At 42.6% G+C, this 19473-nt stretch overlaps 2 protein-coding genes and 1 non-coding gene across 3 annotated transcripts; all 3 read left to right on the top strand.

Annotated features, from left to right (window-relative positions):
- Nucleotides 1–1756: 1756 nt before the first annotated feature.
- On the top strand, nucleotides 1757–7707 carry LOC124010059 (calponin-2-like). The gene is made up of 7 exons (XM_046322391.1): nucleotides 1757–1926; nucleotides 3718–3839; nucleotides 4169–4235; nucleotides 4900–5037; nucleotides 5402–5518; nucleotides 5777–5923; nucleotides 6151–7707. The coding sequence occupies exons 1-7, from the start codon at nucleotides 1864–1866 to the stop codon at nucleotides 6430–6432; spliced, it is 936 nt and encodes a 311-aa protein (XP_046178347.1). The 5' UTR covers nucleotides 1757–1863; the 3' UTR covers nucleotides 6433–7707.
- Nucleotides 7708–12168: 4461 nt separating this feature from the next.
- LOC124009552 (40S ribosomal protein S15-like) lies at nucleotides 12169–14186 on the top strand. Its single transcript, XM_046321442.1, has 4 exons — nucleotides 12169–12243; nucleotides 12624–12709; nucleotides 13187–13421; nucleotides 14033–14186. The coding sequence occupies exons 1-4, from the start codon at nucleotides 12241–12243 to the stop codon at nucleotides 14144–14146; spliced, it is 438 nt and encodes a 145-aa protein (XP_046177398.1). The 5' UTR covers nucleotides 12169–12240; the 3' UTR covers nucleotides 14147–14186.
- LOC124010267 lies at nucleotides 12764–12899 on the top strand. Its single transcript, XR_006834403.1, has one exon. It is a non-coding gene; the product is annotated as a small nucleolar RNA SNORA35 (small nucleolar RNA).
- Nucleotides 14187–19473: the final 5287 nt, after the last annotated feature.

Here is a 19473-nt window from a genome sequence, read left to right as displayed (position 1 = left end):
ATACATTTTGGATTGTTCTTATTCTCCTCAATTAAGTTGTAAAAATTGGATTATCAAGCAGCAGTGAGGACTCCTCGATATTGCATGGTATTGTCTTTCCAAACAAGTCAGAAGACTTCCAGTTTGGTGCAGCGCCATTTCCGTTCCAATTTTCTGGAAGCTTGCTTCAGGGCTTGAGTATTTTCTATGTATCAGGGAGCAATTTTTACGTGACAAATGTGTTTTGATTTTAGGGTTGCGACTGCATCTAGGGTATTATGCAAGGTTAAATTTAGATCCATAGGTGGTTAACTGATTTTTGTACTCTGACGTCCTTAGGTAGGTGGAGGGAGTCTGGAAGGGCATCTAGGAATCTTTGGTTGTCCTAGAATTTATAGCACTGCTTTTGATGATCTTTGGTTGGGATATGAGCAGTTTATTTGTCGCAATTGCAAACATAATAAGATGGTGGTCCTATCATGACACGTGACCCAGATGCAGACACAGGAGGAGTTTACGATGTTAATAATTCAAAAAGGAGTAGGCAGAGAATGGTCGTGGACAGGCAAAAGGTAAAAACCAGTTCAGAGTCCAGGAAGTACAGAGTGGCAAACGGGCTCAAGGTCAAGGCAGGCAGAATGGTCAGGCAGGCAGGCAGGTACAGAGTCCAGAACAGGGCAAGGGTCAAAACCAGGAGGACTAGAAAAAGGAGAATAGCAAAGGCATGCGAACAAGGGACAAACCACTGGTTGACTTGGAACATACAAGATGAACTGTCACGGAAAGACAGGAAACACATGGATAAATACACTGGCGAAAACAAGCGACACCTGGAAGGGGTGGAGACAATAACGAGGACAGGTGAAACAGATGTGTGACAGATCCGATAATCCAGGATTATGAGAAAAAAAACATTTAGATCCACAATATCTATTCCATTGGCCAAAACTAGATCCAGGGTATGACTGTGGCAATAAGCAGTGCCTTAGACCGCTGTGAAACTTGGGAGGGCCTACTGAAATACTTTTTGTACATATTTGCATGAATTGAGTGTGAGATTGTGTTGCAACCAGAGGTGCCAAGTACTCTCAGGTGGAAAACAAAATGCTACACAGTATGTACATGTGTGAAAAAAGTTGTTGGTAAGTAGTTAAATGTGTTCAGTATGCCATTTTCAGTTGAGACTTAGTGTAATGTCATGGAACATCAAGACAATATTACAAAGACTATTGAACCTAATTGAATTGACAACCACACAAACAGTCATTGAAGTGATACAAATGGACACTTGATAATGAATTGATGTTAATATTCTTTTCATCTGTATTTGATATTGTAGACTGGTTTATAACAGTTAACTCGAGTCATGATCATTTGTCTTATGTGGGCTGAACTAAAATATTATGTTAATTGTTTGATGCTCGAGTGGATATTTTTAACCATGTTCTCATAGCTCAATTAACATTCTCAGTATTCCAAAAAGGGTAAAAACCCTTGCATGAGCAAACGAGGTCCTTTGCACTCTGAAATTTGGTCAAGAATAGTAGCATTGCGTCATTCAGTAGCTCGTTGTACTTTGCTAGTTCCTCAAACTTTTTCCGTCAAAAGACTTAAAAGATTACTGCGCCGCTGGCATTCTGGGCCCATAGGATACTCCCACCATCTAGGAATTTGGGACTTTCCTTCCATATAAGGACTTTTTGATGTCAATCACAATCTAGAGAAAGGAAAAGGTGGAGCCTAAAAAAATCGTATAAACGTTTTTATTGGTTGCAAGAGAATAAAAAAAAAGGAAGTGTTTAGTTTACTCTGGAGTTAACTGGAAGAGAAAGGAAACTGATACAAAAGTATCCATACGAAAAACTAAGTACTCCTTTTATAATCATGTCTGGCTCATCATTTAACAGAGGTCCTGCCTATGGGTTTTCTGCGGAAGTCAAAAGCAAGGTAAGTGTTCACGGAGTCGAGTTAAGTGCGAATGAATCACCTGTGTTATACTGATATAGCGAGGTATATTCTAGAATACTTGTTTTATTTATAGAAAAAAAATATGTATGCCTAGGTATTTTTAGGCTATGATTTGAAAAGGTATTTGCATGGAACGGGCAATGACTTTTTGGAATTACCTAAATAAAGCGCAGGTCTTATCAACAATTACACAAGTTTTACCAACTCCGCACTATGCATATACTTCTGGAAAATATTGTTCATTGATATGATAGAATGATAATACACACTTATAAGTTGGTTTAGTTTTGGGAAGCGCTTAAAAAAGCATGGGCGTTTCCCATGATATTGGCAATGTGGCAAGTTGAAATATGCGATCCCATTAGCTTACATAGTGAAACTGGTCAGTACTCTATAGAGTTATGTCTTTCATTCATCCATGTCCCTGAGTTTGATATGACCCATCCAGAGGTCACACTGTCCTATCGTGATAGTAACTCCTGCTGGATTGGGGCCTTGGTGAACGGCAATTGTTTTGCGCTCTGCGCCGACGTGATGCCTGCTTAGACAAATTACTCCACAAAACAGTCCAAATATAAATATATTCTCATTCATAACATATACATATTCAAAAGTTAACCTGAACAGACGGTGCCTGTGTCCTCCATCCAGAACATCAATATCAGTTAACCTACGCCCCCCCTCAAGCCACATATAACTGTTCTATCCCACATGTACTGTAAAAACCAAAAACAATTGTTCCTGTCCATTTTTATTTTATTGTGTAGGCCTACTCTTGTTACACTTTTGCAGTGTAATAGGATAAATATGTATTTTTTTTTTACTTTGCAAAAGCCACAAGATCTGGCTCTTATTTAAAATATATTGTGTCAATGGAGAAGACTAATATAATACAAATTTCTCCTTTTGTCTTTCATAAACAACTAACTTCACCCATCATGTTCCCAGTTATGTTGTACAAAAAGAATACTCAGGTCCCCACACTGCTACCATAATCCACCCTGGACTCTACAAGGTGTCGAATGCGTTCCACAGGGATGCTGGCCCATGTTGACTCCAATGCTTCCCACATTTGTGTCACGTTGTTTGGATGTGCTTTGGGTGGTGGACCATTCTTGATACACACGGGAGACTGTTGAGCGTGATTAAACCCAGCACTGTTGCAGTTCTTGATACAATTTGTTGCACCTCATACCTGTTCCAAGGCACTTAAATATTTTATCTTGCCCATTCACCGTCTAAATGGCACACATACACAATCCCTCTCTATCCTGTCTCCTCCCCCTTCATCTACACTGATTTGAACTGAATTGAACAAGTGGCGACATCAATAGAGATCATAGCTTTCACCTGGTCAATCTATGTCACAGAAAGAGCAATTTTTCTTAATATTTTGTACACTGTACATGCATTATAGTCTCTGTCCTGGGTGAGGGGTCCCATTCCTCCAGTTTACCATTGGCCCTCAGAACACACTGTACTGGTAGCCAAGTGGATGTAAATCTTTCCCGCCATTGATTCAATGTGTTATTCAATTTGTTTTGGTTACCCCAGACCAAACAAACTCCGCTGGCCACCAATTGTGTATAATTATTTCGAGTAGCATTGCACACAATTTTCTCATAAATACCAGTGGAAACAGTCATGTAAAATAAAGTGTAACCAACATGTTACCTACACATGTTTTGGTTGTGCCATCCTTTTCCAAGACTTTAGGTGAAACTGAAAGGCTTCCTCTAATGACCGTTTTACCCCCACCCCCCTTTCCAGATTGCCGGAAAGTATGACCCTCAGAGAGAGGATGAGCTAAGGGTCTGGATCGAGGATGTGACTGGATGTGTTATTGGGGAGGATTTCCAGAAAGGCCTGAAAAATGGTGTCATCCTGTGCGAGTAAGCTTATAAATGGGGCCAGCATCCATCATTATCCTATTTGTAATGTCACCCTAACCATAATATGTAAGATAAGGCTTTATTGATTCACGTTGTATTGTTCTGCCAGTGCATTTAACCAAAGACAACACAAATCATAAACATTCAGCTAGCTACAGCATAATAAACCAAATGATTAATGGATTGTAAATGTCCTGACTCTCCTCATAGTTGTCGGCTTTATTGTACTGTACACAGTAATGCTCTACAGACAATTTTTATCCTCTGATTCATTCGGTTGACTATTGAGGTACTGAAGTCTAAGTCGGCAAGCTCTCTTCCTCCTCTAGACTGATCAACAAACTTCAACCTGGCTCTGTGAAAAAGATCAACTCGTCCACCATGAATTGGCATCAGGTGAGCAGCTTGGATTGTTCTCTCTACATTAGAATTGCCAGTACATCAACAGACTTGTACTGTACTTTGCCAGGTGGTTTTACCGTTAGAGAATAAATCTGAGCTGTTGCGCTGACCAAGCCTGTTTTTTTTACTAACAAAAAAGCAGAGGTAGCTTATTTATTATTATTATTATTATTAGAGGTGCAACTTTCTCTGGACCAGAGACTGTACTGAAGTAGGACATGGGTTAGAGTGATGGAATAAGGTCTGATGGAGAGCTGGTGTTTGGCCAATATACCACGGCTAAGGGCTGTTCTTATGTAGGACGCAGAGTACCTGGATACAGCCATTAGCCATAGTATATTGGCCATATACCACAAACCCCTGAGGTGCCTTATTACTATTATACACTGATTACCAATGTAATTAGAGTAGTAAAAATAAAGTTGTCATACCCTTGGAATACGGTCTGATATACCTCGTCTGTCAGCCAATCAGCATTCAGTGTTTGAACCACAGTTTATAATGTGGAATTACAGTGGGAACTCGGTGTACAAGAGATATCCGTCTAGCAAAGAATTAAGAAATGTAGTTATGATAACCACTTTATGGCTATGACATTCCAAAGTTATTGAGAAGCTCTTTACTCATCTTGTCCTCTTACGCACTTTTCTGTTGCTAGCTGGAGAACATCACCAACTTCATCAAATCCATCCAAACGTACGGCCTGAAGCCCCATGATATCTTTGAGGCCAATGACCTCTTTGAGAGTGGGAACATGACCCAAGTCCAGAGCACCCTGTTGTCTCTCGCTGGCACAGTAAGACTTTCACTATTAAAACCTTTTGAAACTCTTGTTATTATTATTTTGAAATTATTTTTAGCTTGCACCCCTCATGAGAATAGCAACTTCTGTATTTTATTTTAGACGGCGCTTCGGTAATTTCCACTTGCATGAATCATTTAATATTGTACAGATTAAATGGCTGACCTTGCAGTAATGCTCTGTACCACATGGTTCTATCTTCATAAAGAAGTTCCTGAAGCGAACATAATGGTGTCCCGTCTTTATCAACATATGGTGTAGGAAGTGGGATCCGAATACAACAAGCCCCTAATATTGTGTCCAGTAGTATCTTGACGCATCCAACAGTGTAGTGATTTCTGTACACTTTCCCCTGCAGGCCAAGACCAAGGGCTGCCAGTCCCGAGTGGACATTGGGGTGAAGTACGCAGACAAACAGGAGAGACTATTCGACGAGGAGAAGATGAAGGCCGGACATTGTGTCATTGGACTGCAGGTCTGAGGGCATGGTCGTGGGAAGATATTTAGGGCTGGGTGTACAGACCTTATTTGTGGGGGGGTGCTGCTGCTGCTGATAAAAAATGTTTTTTTAAATGTCAATGGCGAGGGGGTGCTGAGAGCGCAAAGAATAATAATAATATTGTATATTTTAATGCTATCTACTCAAGTCTCTCCATCTAAGGGGGGGGAATTGTAGTTTTCTACTCATTCTTTGCAGTTTTCCCTTTAATACCTGATATGTCTCATTCCACAGATGGGGACGAATAAGTGTGCCAGCCAGGCGGGCATGAATGCATATGGCACCAGGAGGCACCTTTATGACCCCAAGGCTCACATCCTACCCCCCATGGACAACTCTACCATCAGTCTGCAAATGGGCACTAATAAGGGGGCCAGCCAGGTAAAATAAAATTCTCACTCCATCTCACCATGTCTTAAAACTGAATCAAGGTATCAATATTGTCAATGGGGGAACTAACTGCTTCCATAGACTTTGGCTATTTCTAATGGATTCTTGTTTATTCAGATGAGTACAAATATTTTAATTACATTTACATTACATTTAAGTCATTTAGCAGACGCTCTTATCCAGAGCGACTTACAACTTTCCCTTCCTCTACTCTTCAGGCTGGCATGACAGCTCCAGGAACCCGCCGCGCCATCTACGACCAGAAGCTGGGCACAGACAAGTGTGACAACAGCACCATGTCGCTGCAGATGGGCTCCAACGCAGGCGCCAACCAGAGCGGGCAGAACTTTGGCCTGGGTCGTCAGATCTACGACGCCAAGTACTGCCCCAAGAATGAGGAGGAGCAGAACGGGGCCGGGGCCGACTACCAAGATGAGGGTTACCAAGAATACAAAGATGACACGGTGCCGGTGTACCAAGAAGAGGGGACGGATTATTAAAAGTGGGTTGTGCTTGTTGAAAATAGTAGAAACCTCAATGAAGGCGTAATCAAAGTTATTCGTTACATAGGATTTTCTACCTTTTGGGTGGTCTCCTGGTATTGGACAATAGTTCCCTGTTACCCTCATGAATTACTGGTTAGGACCAATATACACATATCTCACATGTACTATATATTAGTATGTTTTTATATATCTGTTGAAATGGCTATAACTATGTGTTTTTAAAGTGCAACTGCTAAAGCCAGTGTTTGTCTGAGCTGTGATTAGCTTTTTTCCTCACAGGGAATTTTGTAAAGTGCCAAAGCCCCCTTGCCAGTTTCCCCCCTGTCTTAATGTAAGTATGTAGATTTCAAAGGGATGGCATTTATGCCGTGGATTTTCATATACAAATATTGCCTAGAATCCATCTAAAATGGGATTAAAATCATCTGTGTTGAGACAGAAAAAGAAAGCTCTTAAACTTTCATCGACATGTAGATAAAAAAAAAAAAATAAATATATATATATATATATATATATATAAAATTCAGTTCAAAAATTGGAATATATATATAAAATTCAGTTCAAAAATTGGATTGTTCCATAGTTGGAATTTACCCATCCTTGTATTTCTATGCCTAAAAGTCATATTGTTAATGTAAACTATTTGCATTTCTAACTGATGCGAATAATAATGTGAATTTGTTTTAACTGTTTGTATCCATTCAGTACTTTTACTTGGTAATATAAAAGACAAGATGTTTTGTAGTAGCTGTTGAGAATGAGAAAATAATGTCTTTAATGAGACAGTGGTTTGTTCACATCTCCCATTCTGTTAACTTTTTATGTATGCCGAGTACTGATCATATTTTTTTTTAGGAGGAAATATTTATTTTGTTTGCATAATCAGAACTGGAGCCAAGGTTGTTTTCTTTGGGTTAGAGTATCTTGGGAAAAAAAACATTCAAGGTTTCAACATTCCAAGCTGCATACTGGATTCATTTTGTCAGTTGTCTTCATTGTTTAATGTTTTACTGGATTCACTGATGACTGAAAAGACCAGACTTATTTTGAACTCTAACATTCAAAGTGATAATTTTTATATTTCTGTTTAAAAATGTTTTTTTATTTTTATTACCTAGACTGAAGGAAAATGAGCTTTTACTACCTTTGGTATTATATAAATGTATTGTGCTCTGCTTTGGGTTCATCTTTCCAATATAAATGAAAACATCTAATGCTTGGAAGTGTGTGCATGATTAAAGTGAAATAAAGATGGACATTGAATACCAACCAGACTGATGTTACAATTAAAGAGTGTCTCATTAGTTACATGTTTAGCATAACTTGTGCTAGGATCATTAGTTCATGTGGCTTTAGTTAGGGCATTATCTAATATAATAATATATGCCATTTAGCAGACGCTTTTATCCAAAGCGACTTAGTCATGTGTGCATACATTCTACGTATGGGTGGTCCCGGGGATCGAACCCACTACCCTGGCGTTACAAGCGCCATGCTCTACCAACTGAGCTACAGAAGGACATCTAGCATAAGCAATATTGTCTAAACCATGTCTGCGTACCATAGCCGGACATACTAATGTCATGGTATGTGAACAATGCAGTGCTGTGGGGTGTGTCATTTGGGTCTCCTAAGGGAATAGAGAAGTATGTGAGCTAAAACACAGCGCCCTCAAACAAGCCAAGTGCTGCTAGATATCTGATTGTCAAAGGCACTGCGTTGGTAGCCCTTGCTCTGCTTTGGTGCAGATTATTTACAAATCAGTTGAAGCTGCACATGCGTTGACACCGCAGCAACTGGGAGCACTAGAATACTTTCCAGGTGGTGGGCCAATGAAAATATCAAGATATATGACTGAAGTTATTCTCAACTTTAAATTACATTGGCTGGTTCAATGCATGTGACCTTGTTGCCAGCTGTACAATCCTTTTGGACTGCCCCTTATATAATATCTAGCCACAGTATCTGTCTTTTTATTGAATATAAGAACTGACAATCACTTTTGTCTTCTGCATGTCTGTAGTTCCTTCTCCAGGTTTGGGTCTTTTATCATTATGTAAGATAATGCATGGGTTATAATCTCATACAATAAAACATAAGTAAATAGATTTTTTTTAAACGCAACTAAACATGTTCCATATTCTTGTTGATAGGTTAGGATGAGCAGAGACGGATGGTGTGTCTATTTCCTCAGACCCAGTTCATCATGCATTAGGTCACCTGTAGGTTTTTTACAACAACAAAGCAGGCAGGATTAACTAAACCGGTTTCAAGTGCAGTACGTTTTCGGTAAACACACTCACTGCCTATTGTGCCTAGAGCTGTAATCCGCTTACGTAAGGGCCCCTTGGTTCTGGTCAGGGAGAAGAGCACAGCTTTGGCACCCAGGGCCTTGGTGTCGGCAGTGCCAAGCAGCAGGGTAAGGACTCCTCTACTGAATCGTACTCCAGAGTAGTCGTGTCACTGTGGTAGTGTTATAACTGTGCAATAGAGAATATTGAGAGAGGGCCCCCTTGTGGATGTTTAATTTTCTAAAATAGCTGATCCGCTTTTTAAACATTTGACTTGAATGGCACCTGACCACATCTTGTCAATTCCCTCTCTCTTCAACATCTCACTCGGATAATCACCCAAAGTAATCACCTAAACTTGATTGGAAACCTGATACAAGCACAGTCTGGAATATTTATTGTTATTGTACATGGGCTTTGAGTGTGTGCCTGTTTGTTCCACAGAGCTCGCTGTGGCCTAGGACCTTTGGGCTGACGTGGTGTATGGTAGAGATGATGCACACAGCACTTTGTTATGACATGGGTGTTGTTCAGAGCCAGCCCAAGACAAGTAGACGTCATTATAGTAGATGGGACCCACACTAACAAAATGGCACCTGTGCCCTGGAAGGTATCACCCTGATAATTCTATGTAACAAATAATGTCCTCCTCCAAAGGGTTGAATGGAAACTGTGAGCATATTTGGATTCATTCCTTGTGGATGTCTTGACCACAATATCAGTTCCTTGTGTTTTCCTTGTTCTGAGTGGCCTGTATTCTCTCTCTTTCCTTTTCAAACAGGTATATGGCTAAATGCTAGAAACTAGATATGTGACTTCAATGTTTGATTAAACCCATCTTCATATGTGTTTTTTTCTTCTCACATGTTTCATGTCTGACGGTCACACTTCCGTGTTAAACATTACGTTTAGTATCTCACAGAAGCTTGTGGTTTGTTAGCACTAACCTTGTCCTTGCATTCCACTAAATACTACAACCCATAGTTCAGTATGTTCTGACCACATAGAGCTATAAGTGTTCCTCTCTCGGTTTGAGTTGTGACGTTCTCTTTAAGCATGATGCTGCACCACTGCAGAAGGTCATGTGTTGCTCAGTTGTCATGGTTGAGATTTTCTGTAACATTCGATCCTGTGAAAGTTACCACAACTTCGGTGCTGACCCAGTACAAAACCAAGAAAGGGAAAGCTACTGTTGTTCAAATCAGCACTGACTGATTACTCTTATGCAGGATATGACCGCATTGTTCCAGTAGACATATACACTATATATATTTACATTTACATTACATTTAAGTCATTTAGCAGACGCTCTTATCCAGAGCGACTTACAAATTGGTGCATTCACCTTATGACATCCAGTGGAACAGCCACTTTACAATAGTGCATCTAAATCTTTTAAGGGGGGGTGAGAAGGATTACTTTATCCTATCCTAGGTATTCCTTAAAGAGGTGGGGTTTCAGGTGTCTCCGGAAGGTGGTGATTGACTCCGCTGTCCTGGCGTCGTGAGGGAGTTTGTTCCACCATTGGGGGGCCAGAGCAGCGAACAGTTTTGACTGGGCTGAGCGGGAACTGTACTTCCTCAGTGGTAGGGAGGCGAGCAGGCCAGAGGTGGATGAACGCAGTGCTCTTGTTTGGGTGTAGGGCCTGATCAGAGCCTGGAGGTACTGAGGTGCCGTTCCCCTCACAGCTCCGTAGGCAAGCACCATGGTCTTGTAGCGGATGCGAGCTTCAACTGGAAGCCAGTGGAGAGAGCGGAGGAGCGGGGTGACGTGAGAGAACTTGGGAAGGTTGAACACCAGACGGGCTGCGGCGTTCTGGATGAGTTGTAGGGGTTTAATGGCACAGGCAGGGAGCCCAGCCAACAGCGAGTTGCAGTAATCCAGACGGGAGATGACAAGTGCCTGGATTAGGACCTGCGCCGCTTCCTGTGTGAGGCAGGGTCGTACTCTCGTACTATATAAAAGTATGTGGACACCCCTTCATATTAGTGGATTCGGCTATTTCGGCCACACCCGTTAATGACAGGTGTATAATATCAAGCACACAGCAATGCAATCTCCATAGACAAACATTGGAAGTAGAATGGCCTTACTGAAGAGCTCTGTGACTTTCAACGTGGCACCGTCTAACTAATCAGTTCGAAACATTTCAACCTTGCTAGAGCTACCCCGGTCAACTATAAGTACTGTTTTAGTGAAGTGGAAATGTCTAGGAGCAACAATGACTCAACCCCAAAGTGGTAGGCCACACAAGCTCACAGAACGAGACCGCCAAATGGAAAATCACAGCAAGTAAAAATCGTCTGTCCACGGTTGCAACACTCACTACCGAGTTCCAAATTGCCTCTGGAAGCAACATCTGCACAATAACTGTTCGTCAGGAGCTTCATGAAATGGGTTTTCATGGCCGAGCAGCCGCACACAAGCCTAAGATCACCATGTGCAATTCCAAGTGTCGGCTGGAGTGGTGTAAAGCTCACCGCCATTGGACTCTGGAGCAGTGGAAACACGTTCTCTGGAGTGATGAATCACGATTCACCATCTGGCAGTCTGACGGACAAATCTGGGTACAAAGCGAGGTCCATACAGAAATAGTTTGTCGAGATCGGTGTGGAAGAACTTGACTGGCCTCCACAGAGCCCTGACCTCAACACTATCGAACATCTTTGGGATGAATTGGAACGCCGACTGCGAGCCAGGCCTAATCGCCAAACCTCACTAATGCTCTTGTAGCTGAATGGATGCAAGTCCCCACAACAATGTTCGAAGATCTAGCCTTCCCAGAAGAGTGAAGGCTGTTATATCAGCAAAGGGGGGACCAACTCCATATTGATGCCATGATTTGGAATGAGAAGTTCGACGAGCAGGTGTCCACATACTTTTGCTCATGTATTGTATGTGTCAGGTACAGAGAGTTGATACAGGTATTGACTGTCTTGTTCTTGTTTCTAGGCTATCCTGCCACAGCAGAAGCTCTGATGTAAGGCACATTGCAGGTAACGGAAGAATATCAAGCAGATGAAGACCTGTTTCTACATGGTGTATTTACAGCTGATGATTGACATTATATGGTGCAGTGAAATATGCTGGAGCAAATTAGGGTTAAGTGCCTTGCTCAAGGGCACGTCAACAAATAAGACTTGTCGGCTCGGGTATTTGAACCAGTGACCTTTCAGATATCCCAACGCTCTAACCGCTAGGCTACCTGCCTTTGTTGGTAAATAATAAAATGCTAATTCATTTTATATCCTGCCTATGTGCTATTGCATGTCAATGTATTTTTCTGTGAGGAATTTTATGGAAATGGATGGCATTTTACATTTGTCATTTAGCAGACGCTCTAATCCAGAGCAAGTTACAGTATTGAGTGCAGTACCACCACCTATCGGTTCAGTGAAAAATACAACTATTTTGTATGGCCGGAAATAGATAACCGGATGTCTCTGTGAGTCGCGCGATATTGGGACCAGCGAGAATTCGGAATGTTCTTTTCCCCGGAACATCAGGCAAGATGGTAGGTGACCAAATTTACAAGTACCCGAATATGACAATCTATGTCCATCTCAGCAAAATTATAAAACCTTCTATTTAATAAATCATATATTTCGGTTCATCACCATTTATCAATCGGTACATTGATAAATTTTAGGATGGAACAAGATTGCCGCACCATAAAGCTTGGGATGTATTCTAATGACACAGGGTAGCCTGCAGCGCCAATGCTTTTCACCGAGTCACGTTCTCTTTTGGAGACATGAGTTCGGCACGAAATCCCGACTAACAGTTGCTAGGAATGTTCTGAAGTATTTCACAGCAAATGCCTTGTTCAACATATAGCTGTTGTCGTTGGCCCACGATATCCACTGCATTGTAGTAATTTGCGTTGCTTCCTAGGCGGAAGTTGAGATCAAGAAGAAACGTACCTTCAGGAAGTTCACCTACAGGGGTGTGGACCTGGACCAGCTTCTTGACATGTCCTAGTGAGTAAACCAACCATTTCACTACTCCACCACTATATTTGTCCAAATTGGTGGTTGCATTGTGATATGTCGGTGAAAGCTCAGCTTTTACCATGAGTGTATCCAACATACCAATGCTAAATGAACCCCATCTTGCAGAAGGGTGAAAGTCTGGCTATGGCACTCACTCTTTCGAAAGTTGGGTACATTTATAAATGTGCTGTGTTACGTCATTTGTTTTATACATTTTGCATTTCATACAAATCATTATGTAATGAATTGGGCTTTGACTAAATATGTTCACTTAAGGCCAACCAGTTTGTGGTTAACATGTAGTACAATTTAGTGAAGGAACACTGACTCTGGCAGTCAGGATTCATTGTAATTTTTCATTAAACTCCCCTGTAAGTCTTCAGTCTGCTATTTGAAGCTGATGTTGTAATGTGCATCTGAAAATATCCCGGATGGAATTATGACCATACCCTCCCCCCTTTCCAGTGAGCAGTTAATGCAGTTGTACTGTGCCCGCCAGAGGAGGAGGCTCAACCGTGGTCTTCGCCGCAAGCAGCAGTCCCTCCTGAAGCGTCTGCGTAAGGCCAAGAAGGAGGCTCCCCCCATGGAGAAGCCTGAGGTGGTGAAGACTCACCTCAGGGACATGGTCATCCTGCCTGAGATGGTCGGCTCCATGGTCGGAGTGTACAACGGCAAGACCTTCAACCAGGTTGAAATCAAGGTGAGATTTGGGGGAGATCGCTGGACTCGCATTCTCAATCATGGATACTTACTGACAGTTGTGGCTGCTTTGTGTGATGTCTTGTCTCTACCTTCTTGCCCTTTGTGCTGTTGTCTGTGCACAATGTTTTTTGTCATGTTTTGTCCTGCCATGTTGTCTCAGTCCTCTATGTTGTGTTGTGTCTTGTCGTGATGTGTGTTTTGTCCTATATTTTTAATCCCATCCCCACAGGAGGCCTTTTGGTAGGCTGACATTGTACATAAGAATTTGTTCTTAACTGACTTTACTAGTTTAAAGGTTTTAATATATAAATATATATATGTTTAAATACATCTAGCATGGCTGGCCTCTCCTGACATTGTAATTGTAAAAAATGGTTTGCTTTTTTCTGGTTTCCTCACTCTTGCCCCTCAAGTGCACGTGATGAATCTAAATTTCTCACCTTTTGCGACAACCCCTGATTTGTCATGTAACACTTATTCTTCAGGTATTGTATAGTGTCAGCACACTAGAGAATGTTGTTACTATTTAGTCAAGGTTGTATTCTAGCTGAAATGTCAAGTATTCTGATTGTCCTGCTCAACACTAACTTTGTACATTTCTCTCTCCAGCCTGAGATGTGTGGCCACTACCTGGGGGAGTTCTCCATCACCTACAAGCCAGTTAAGCACGGTCGTCCCGGTATCGGAGCGACACATTCTTCCCGTTTCATCCCACTGAAGTAGAATGGCTGTGGTCTTTGTATAAATAAAATGAGTCCCCACACACTTGTCTGTTGGCTTTCAATTAAAAAATGTTTACTTGAATTGTGACATGAGAATTTCTCTCCATTGGACATGGTTTGAATTACCCTAAAGGAATTTGGTTGTAAATTGCCTTGAGTTAAGCAAATGTGTGAAATATGTGGACTTAACTGCCCAAAGATTTTTTTTTTTACTCTTGGTGCTTGTGCCAATGCATCAAATTAATTGAATCTAGTTTAATGGGCAGAGCTGAACTGTTTGTGCCTGTGCGTCTACACCTGTTTGCTGAATTTGCATAAAAATGACTAACACTGTAAATGGGTAAAATTAGATGGTCTGTGAGGTTATCTATTGTTAGATGTATTTTGTTCAAAGACCATGACTGCCTAACATTCACATGTGTAATCAACAAACTTAGCTTGCATTGGCTGGTGCATACCTAGTAAACTGAATTGTTTTAAGACAAAATGGGCCTTCACACATCTGCATCTACTTTTTCCAATGCAATCTTGTAATTTACTGCTTGGGGAAACTCATGTCAATACCTACTGGTTACATTTGAGTGCATACAAGTTATTTATAACAGGGAATAATTCTTGTCTCATATCCAACCAAATCAAGAGGTCTGGTTAGGCTTCCCTTGCGCATCACTGCCTGAAGAGGAGCCCAGGTTAAAGGTTGCTGGTTGCTTCGTGATCTACGTTTACATCTAGCCGCATTCGATAATCCATGATTATCGAAAACTTCAAGCATTTCTCAACGGCTGGCCGTGCCTTCCGCCTGGCTACTCCAACCTCGGCCAACAGCCCCCCCCCCGCATTTCCTTGCCCAAGCCTCTCCAGGTTCTCCTTTACCCAAATCCAGATAACAAATGTTCTGAAATAGCTGCAAAACCTGGACCCGTATAAATCAGCTGGGCTTGACAATCTGGACCCTCTATATCTGAAACTATCTGCCGCCATTGTCGCAACCCCTATTACCAGCCTGTTCAACCTCTCTTTCATATTGTCTGAGATCCCCAAGGATTGGAAAGCTGCCGCAGTCATCCCCCTCTTCAAAGGGGGAGACACCCTGGACCCAAACTGTTACAGACCTATATCCATTTTGCCCCTAAGGTCTTCGAAAGCCAAGTCAACAAACAGGTCACTGACCATCTCGAATCCCACGTACCTTCTCCACTGTGCAATCTGGTTTCCGAGCCGGTCACGGGTGCACCTCAGCCACACTCAAGGTACTAAACTATATCATAACCGCCATCGATAAAAGACAGTACTGTGCAGCCGTCTTCATCGACCTTGCCAAGGCTTTCGACTCTGTCAATCACCATATTCTTATCGGCAGACTCAGTAGCCTCGGTTTTTCGGATGACTGCCTTGCCTGGTTCACCAATTACTTTGCAGACAGAGTTCAGTGTGTCAAATCGGAAGGCATGCTGTCCGGTCCTCTGGCAGTCTCTATGGGGGTGCCACAGGGCTCAATTCTCGGGCCGACTCTTTTCTCTGTATATATCAATGATGTTGCTCTTGCTGCGGGCGATTCCCTGATCCACCTCTACGCAGACGACACCATTCTATATACTTTCGGCCCGTCATTGGACACTGTGCTATCTAACCACCAAACGAGCTTCAATGCCATACAACACTCCTTCCGTGGCCTCCAACTGCTCTTAAACGCTAGTAAAACCAAATGCATGCTTTTCAACCGATCGCTGCCTGCACTCGCATGCCCGACTAGCATCACCACCCTGGATGGTTCCGACCTTGAATATGTGGACATCTATAAGTACCTAGGTGACTGGCTAGACTGCAAACTCTCCTTCCAGACTCATATCAAACATCTCCAATCGAAAATCAAATCAAGAGTTGGCTTTCTATTTCGCAACAAAGCCTCCTTCACTCACGCCGCCAAGCTTACCCTAGTAAAACTGACTATCCTACCGATCCTCGACTTCGGCGATGTCATCTACAAAATTGCTTCCAACACTCAGCAAACTGGATGCAGTTTATCACAGTGCCATCCGTTTTGTCACTAAAGCACCTTATACCACCCACCACTGCGACTTGTATGCTCTAGTCGGCTGGCCCTCGCTACATATTCGTCGCCAGACCCACTGGCTCCAGGTCATCTACAAGTCCATGCTAGGTAAAGCTCCGCCTTATCTCAGTTCACTGGTCACGATGGCAACACCCATCCGTAGCACGCGCTCCAGCAGGTGTATCTCACTGATCATCCCTAAAGCCAACACCTCATTTGGCCGCCTTTCGTTCCAGTACTCTGCTGCCTGTGACTGGAACGAATTGCAAAAATCGCTGAAGTTGGAGACTTTTATCTCCCTCACCAACTTCAAACATCAGCTATCTGAGCAGCTAACCGATCGCTGCAGCTGTACATAGTCTATTGGTAAATAGCCCACCCATTTTCACCTACCTCATCCCCACACTGTTTTATTTATTTACTTTTCTGCTCTTTTGCACACCAATATCTCTACCTGTACATGACCATCTGATCATTTATCACTCCAGTGTTAATCTGCAAAATTGTAATTATTCGCCTACCTCCTCATGCCTTTTGCACACATTGTATATAGACCTTTTTTCTACTGTATTATTGACTTGTTAATTGTTTACTCCATGTGTAACTCTGTGTTGTCTGTTCACACTGCTATGCTTTATCTTGGCCAGGTCGCAGTTGCAAATGAGAACTTGTTCTCAACTAGCCTACCTGGTTAAATAAAGGTGAAATAAAAAAATAAAAAAAGAATTGTGATTAACGTCATGGCAGCAACATTAAGACTTCCGTTTTTCCTAATATTGCCTTCAAAATAAAAGTTGGCGTTTTAACGCAATGTGTATAATACGAAATCATTCTTGCCGCTTTTCATAGTGTATAATAGGGGCGGATTGGCTATCTGGCAATGACGGATGAGCTGGACCATGTTTTCGTTGGGTGGGCTGTTTGAAATTCACACAAATTAAAACAAAAAATATGTAAGAAAAAAACAGGTGCCATGGCTGGCATTCTATGGACCTGTTAGGATTTTTTTTGTAAATCTTTTTGTGCAATATTTCTGTTAGAAGCTCAGCAAAAAAATAAACGTCCTCTCAATGTCAACTGTGTTCATTTTCAGCAAACTTAACATATGTAAATATTTGTATGAACATCAGATTCAGCAACTGAGATATAAACTGAATACCTTCCACAGACATGTGACTAACAGAAATTGAATAATGTGTCCCTGAACAAAGGGGGGTCAAAATCAAAAGTAACAGTCAGTATCTGGTGTGGCCATCAGCTGCATTAAGTACTGCAGTGCATCTCCTCATGGACTGCACCAAATTTACCAGTTCTTTCTGTGAGATGTTACCCACTCTTCCACCAAGGAACCTGCAAGTACCCGGACATTTCTGGGGGGAATGGCCCTTGTCCTCACCCATCCAACAGGTCCCAGATGTGCTCAAAGGGATTGGGATCCGGGCTCTTCGCTGGCCATGGCAGAACACTGACATGCAGGAAATCATTCACAGAACGAGCAGTATGGCTGGTAGCATTGTCATGCTGGAGGGTCATGTCAGGATGAGCCTGCAGGAAGGGTACTACATGAGGGAGGAGGATGTCTTCCCTGTAACACACAGCGTTGAGATTGCCTGCAATGACAACAAGCTCAGTCCAATTATGTTGTGACACACTGCCCCAGACTATGACGGACCCTACACCTCCAAAATGATCCTGCTCCAGAGTACAGGCCTCAGTGTAACGCTCATTCCTTCAACGATAAACGCGAATCCGACCATCACCCCTGGTGAAACAAAACCGTGACTCGTCAGTGAAGAACACTTTTTGCCAGTCCTGTCTGGTCCAGCGACGGTGTGTTTATTTCCATAGTTGACGTTGTTGCCGGTGATGTCTGGTGAGGACCTGCCTTATATCAGGCCTACAAGCCCTCAGTCCAGCCTCTCTCAGCCTATTGTGGACAGTCTGAGTACTGATGGAGGGATTGTGCGTTCCAGGTGTAACTCGGGCAGTTGTTGTTGCCATCCTGTACCTGTCCTGCAGGTGTGATGTTCAGATGTACCGATCCTGTGCAGGTGTTGTTACATGTGGTCTGTCACTGCGAGGATGATCAGCAGTCCGTCCTGTCTCCCTGTAGCACTGTCTTAGGCGTCTCACAGTATGGACACTGCAATTTATTGCCCTGGCCACATCTGCAGTCCTCATGCCTCCGTGCAGCATGCCTAAGGCATGTTCACGCAGGTGAGCAGGGACCCTGGGCATCTTTCTTTTGGTGTTTTTCACAGTCAATAGAAAGGCCTCTTTAGTGTCCTAAGTTTTCAGGACTGTGATCTTAATTGCCTACGGTCTGTAAGCTGTTAGTGTCTTAACGACTATTCCACAGGTGCATGTTCATTAATTGTTTATGGTTCATTGAACAAGCATGGGAAACAGTGTTTAAACCCTTTACAAGAGCAGCTCGCTCTTGTAAAGGGTTTTAGAGATTGATGAAGTTATTTGGATTTTTATGAATATCTTTGAAAACAGGGTCCTGAAAAAGGGACGTTTCTTTTTTTGCTGACTTTACTCATCTATAATGAGCCTTTGGCTGATCAGTAGACAACGGCTGGTCCCCCTACCAAGATGGGCTAGTCGGGAATTCTGATAGGCTCAGCTTAGGTCACGCAAACTCACATTCAAAGTCATACCCGGCATCAGCAACAATACCTGTTCTGTCTCTGTCATTAGACAGCCAAGATCATGGATTGTAAAAAAAACAGAAAGGGTGCCTATAAATGTAGAAAGAGCACATTCTAAATTTTCACCTCACTCAAAACTTCCTATTTTTTGGGCGGCTAAAATCATGATTTGGTCAAACAGTAAAGTGCATTATTATCCTCATGATTTTTTTTGCCCCTCTTTTCTTCTCAATTGTGATCTTGTCTCATCTCTGCAACTCCCCAACGGGCTCAGGAGAAGGTCAAGTCCTCCGAAACATGACATGCCAAACCGGGCGTTCTTAACTCCAGCCCGCTTAACCCGGAAGCCAGCTGCACCAATGTGTCGTTGGAGGAAACACCGTTCAACTGACGACCGAAGTCTACCTACAGGCACCAGGTCCGCCACAAGGAGTCACTAGAGCGCAATGAGCCAAGTAAAGCCCTCCTGACCAAACCCTCCTCTAACCTTGACGACGCTGGGCCAATTGTACGCCGCCCTATGGGACACCCGGTCACGGCCAGTTGTGACACAGCCTGGGATCGAACCCGGTTCCATAGTGACACCACAAGCACTGCGATGCAGTGCCACTCAGAAGGACT

Source organism: Oncorhynchus gorbuscha, linkage group LG22 (assembly GCF_021184085.1).
Source record: "Oncorhynchus gorbuscha isolate QuinsamMale2020 ecotype Even-year linkage group LG22, OgorEven_v1.0, whole genome shotgun sequence".
In the NCBI taxonomy this organism is placed as follows: Eukaryota; Metazoa; Chordata; class Actinopteri; order Salmoniformes; family Salmonidae; genus Oncorhynchus; species Oncorhynchus gorbuscha.
Note: the sequence above shows the minus strand (reverse complement) of the source record. Positions and strands in the feature narration are given on the sequence as shown.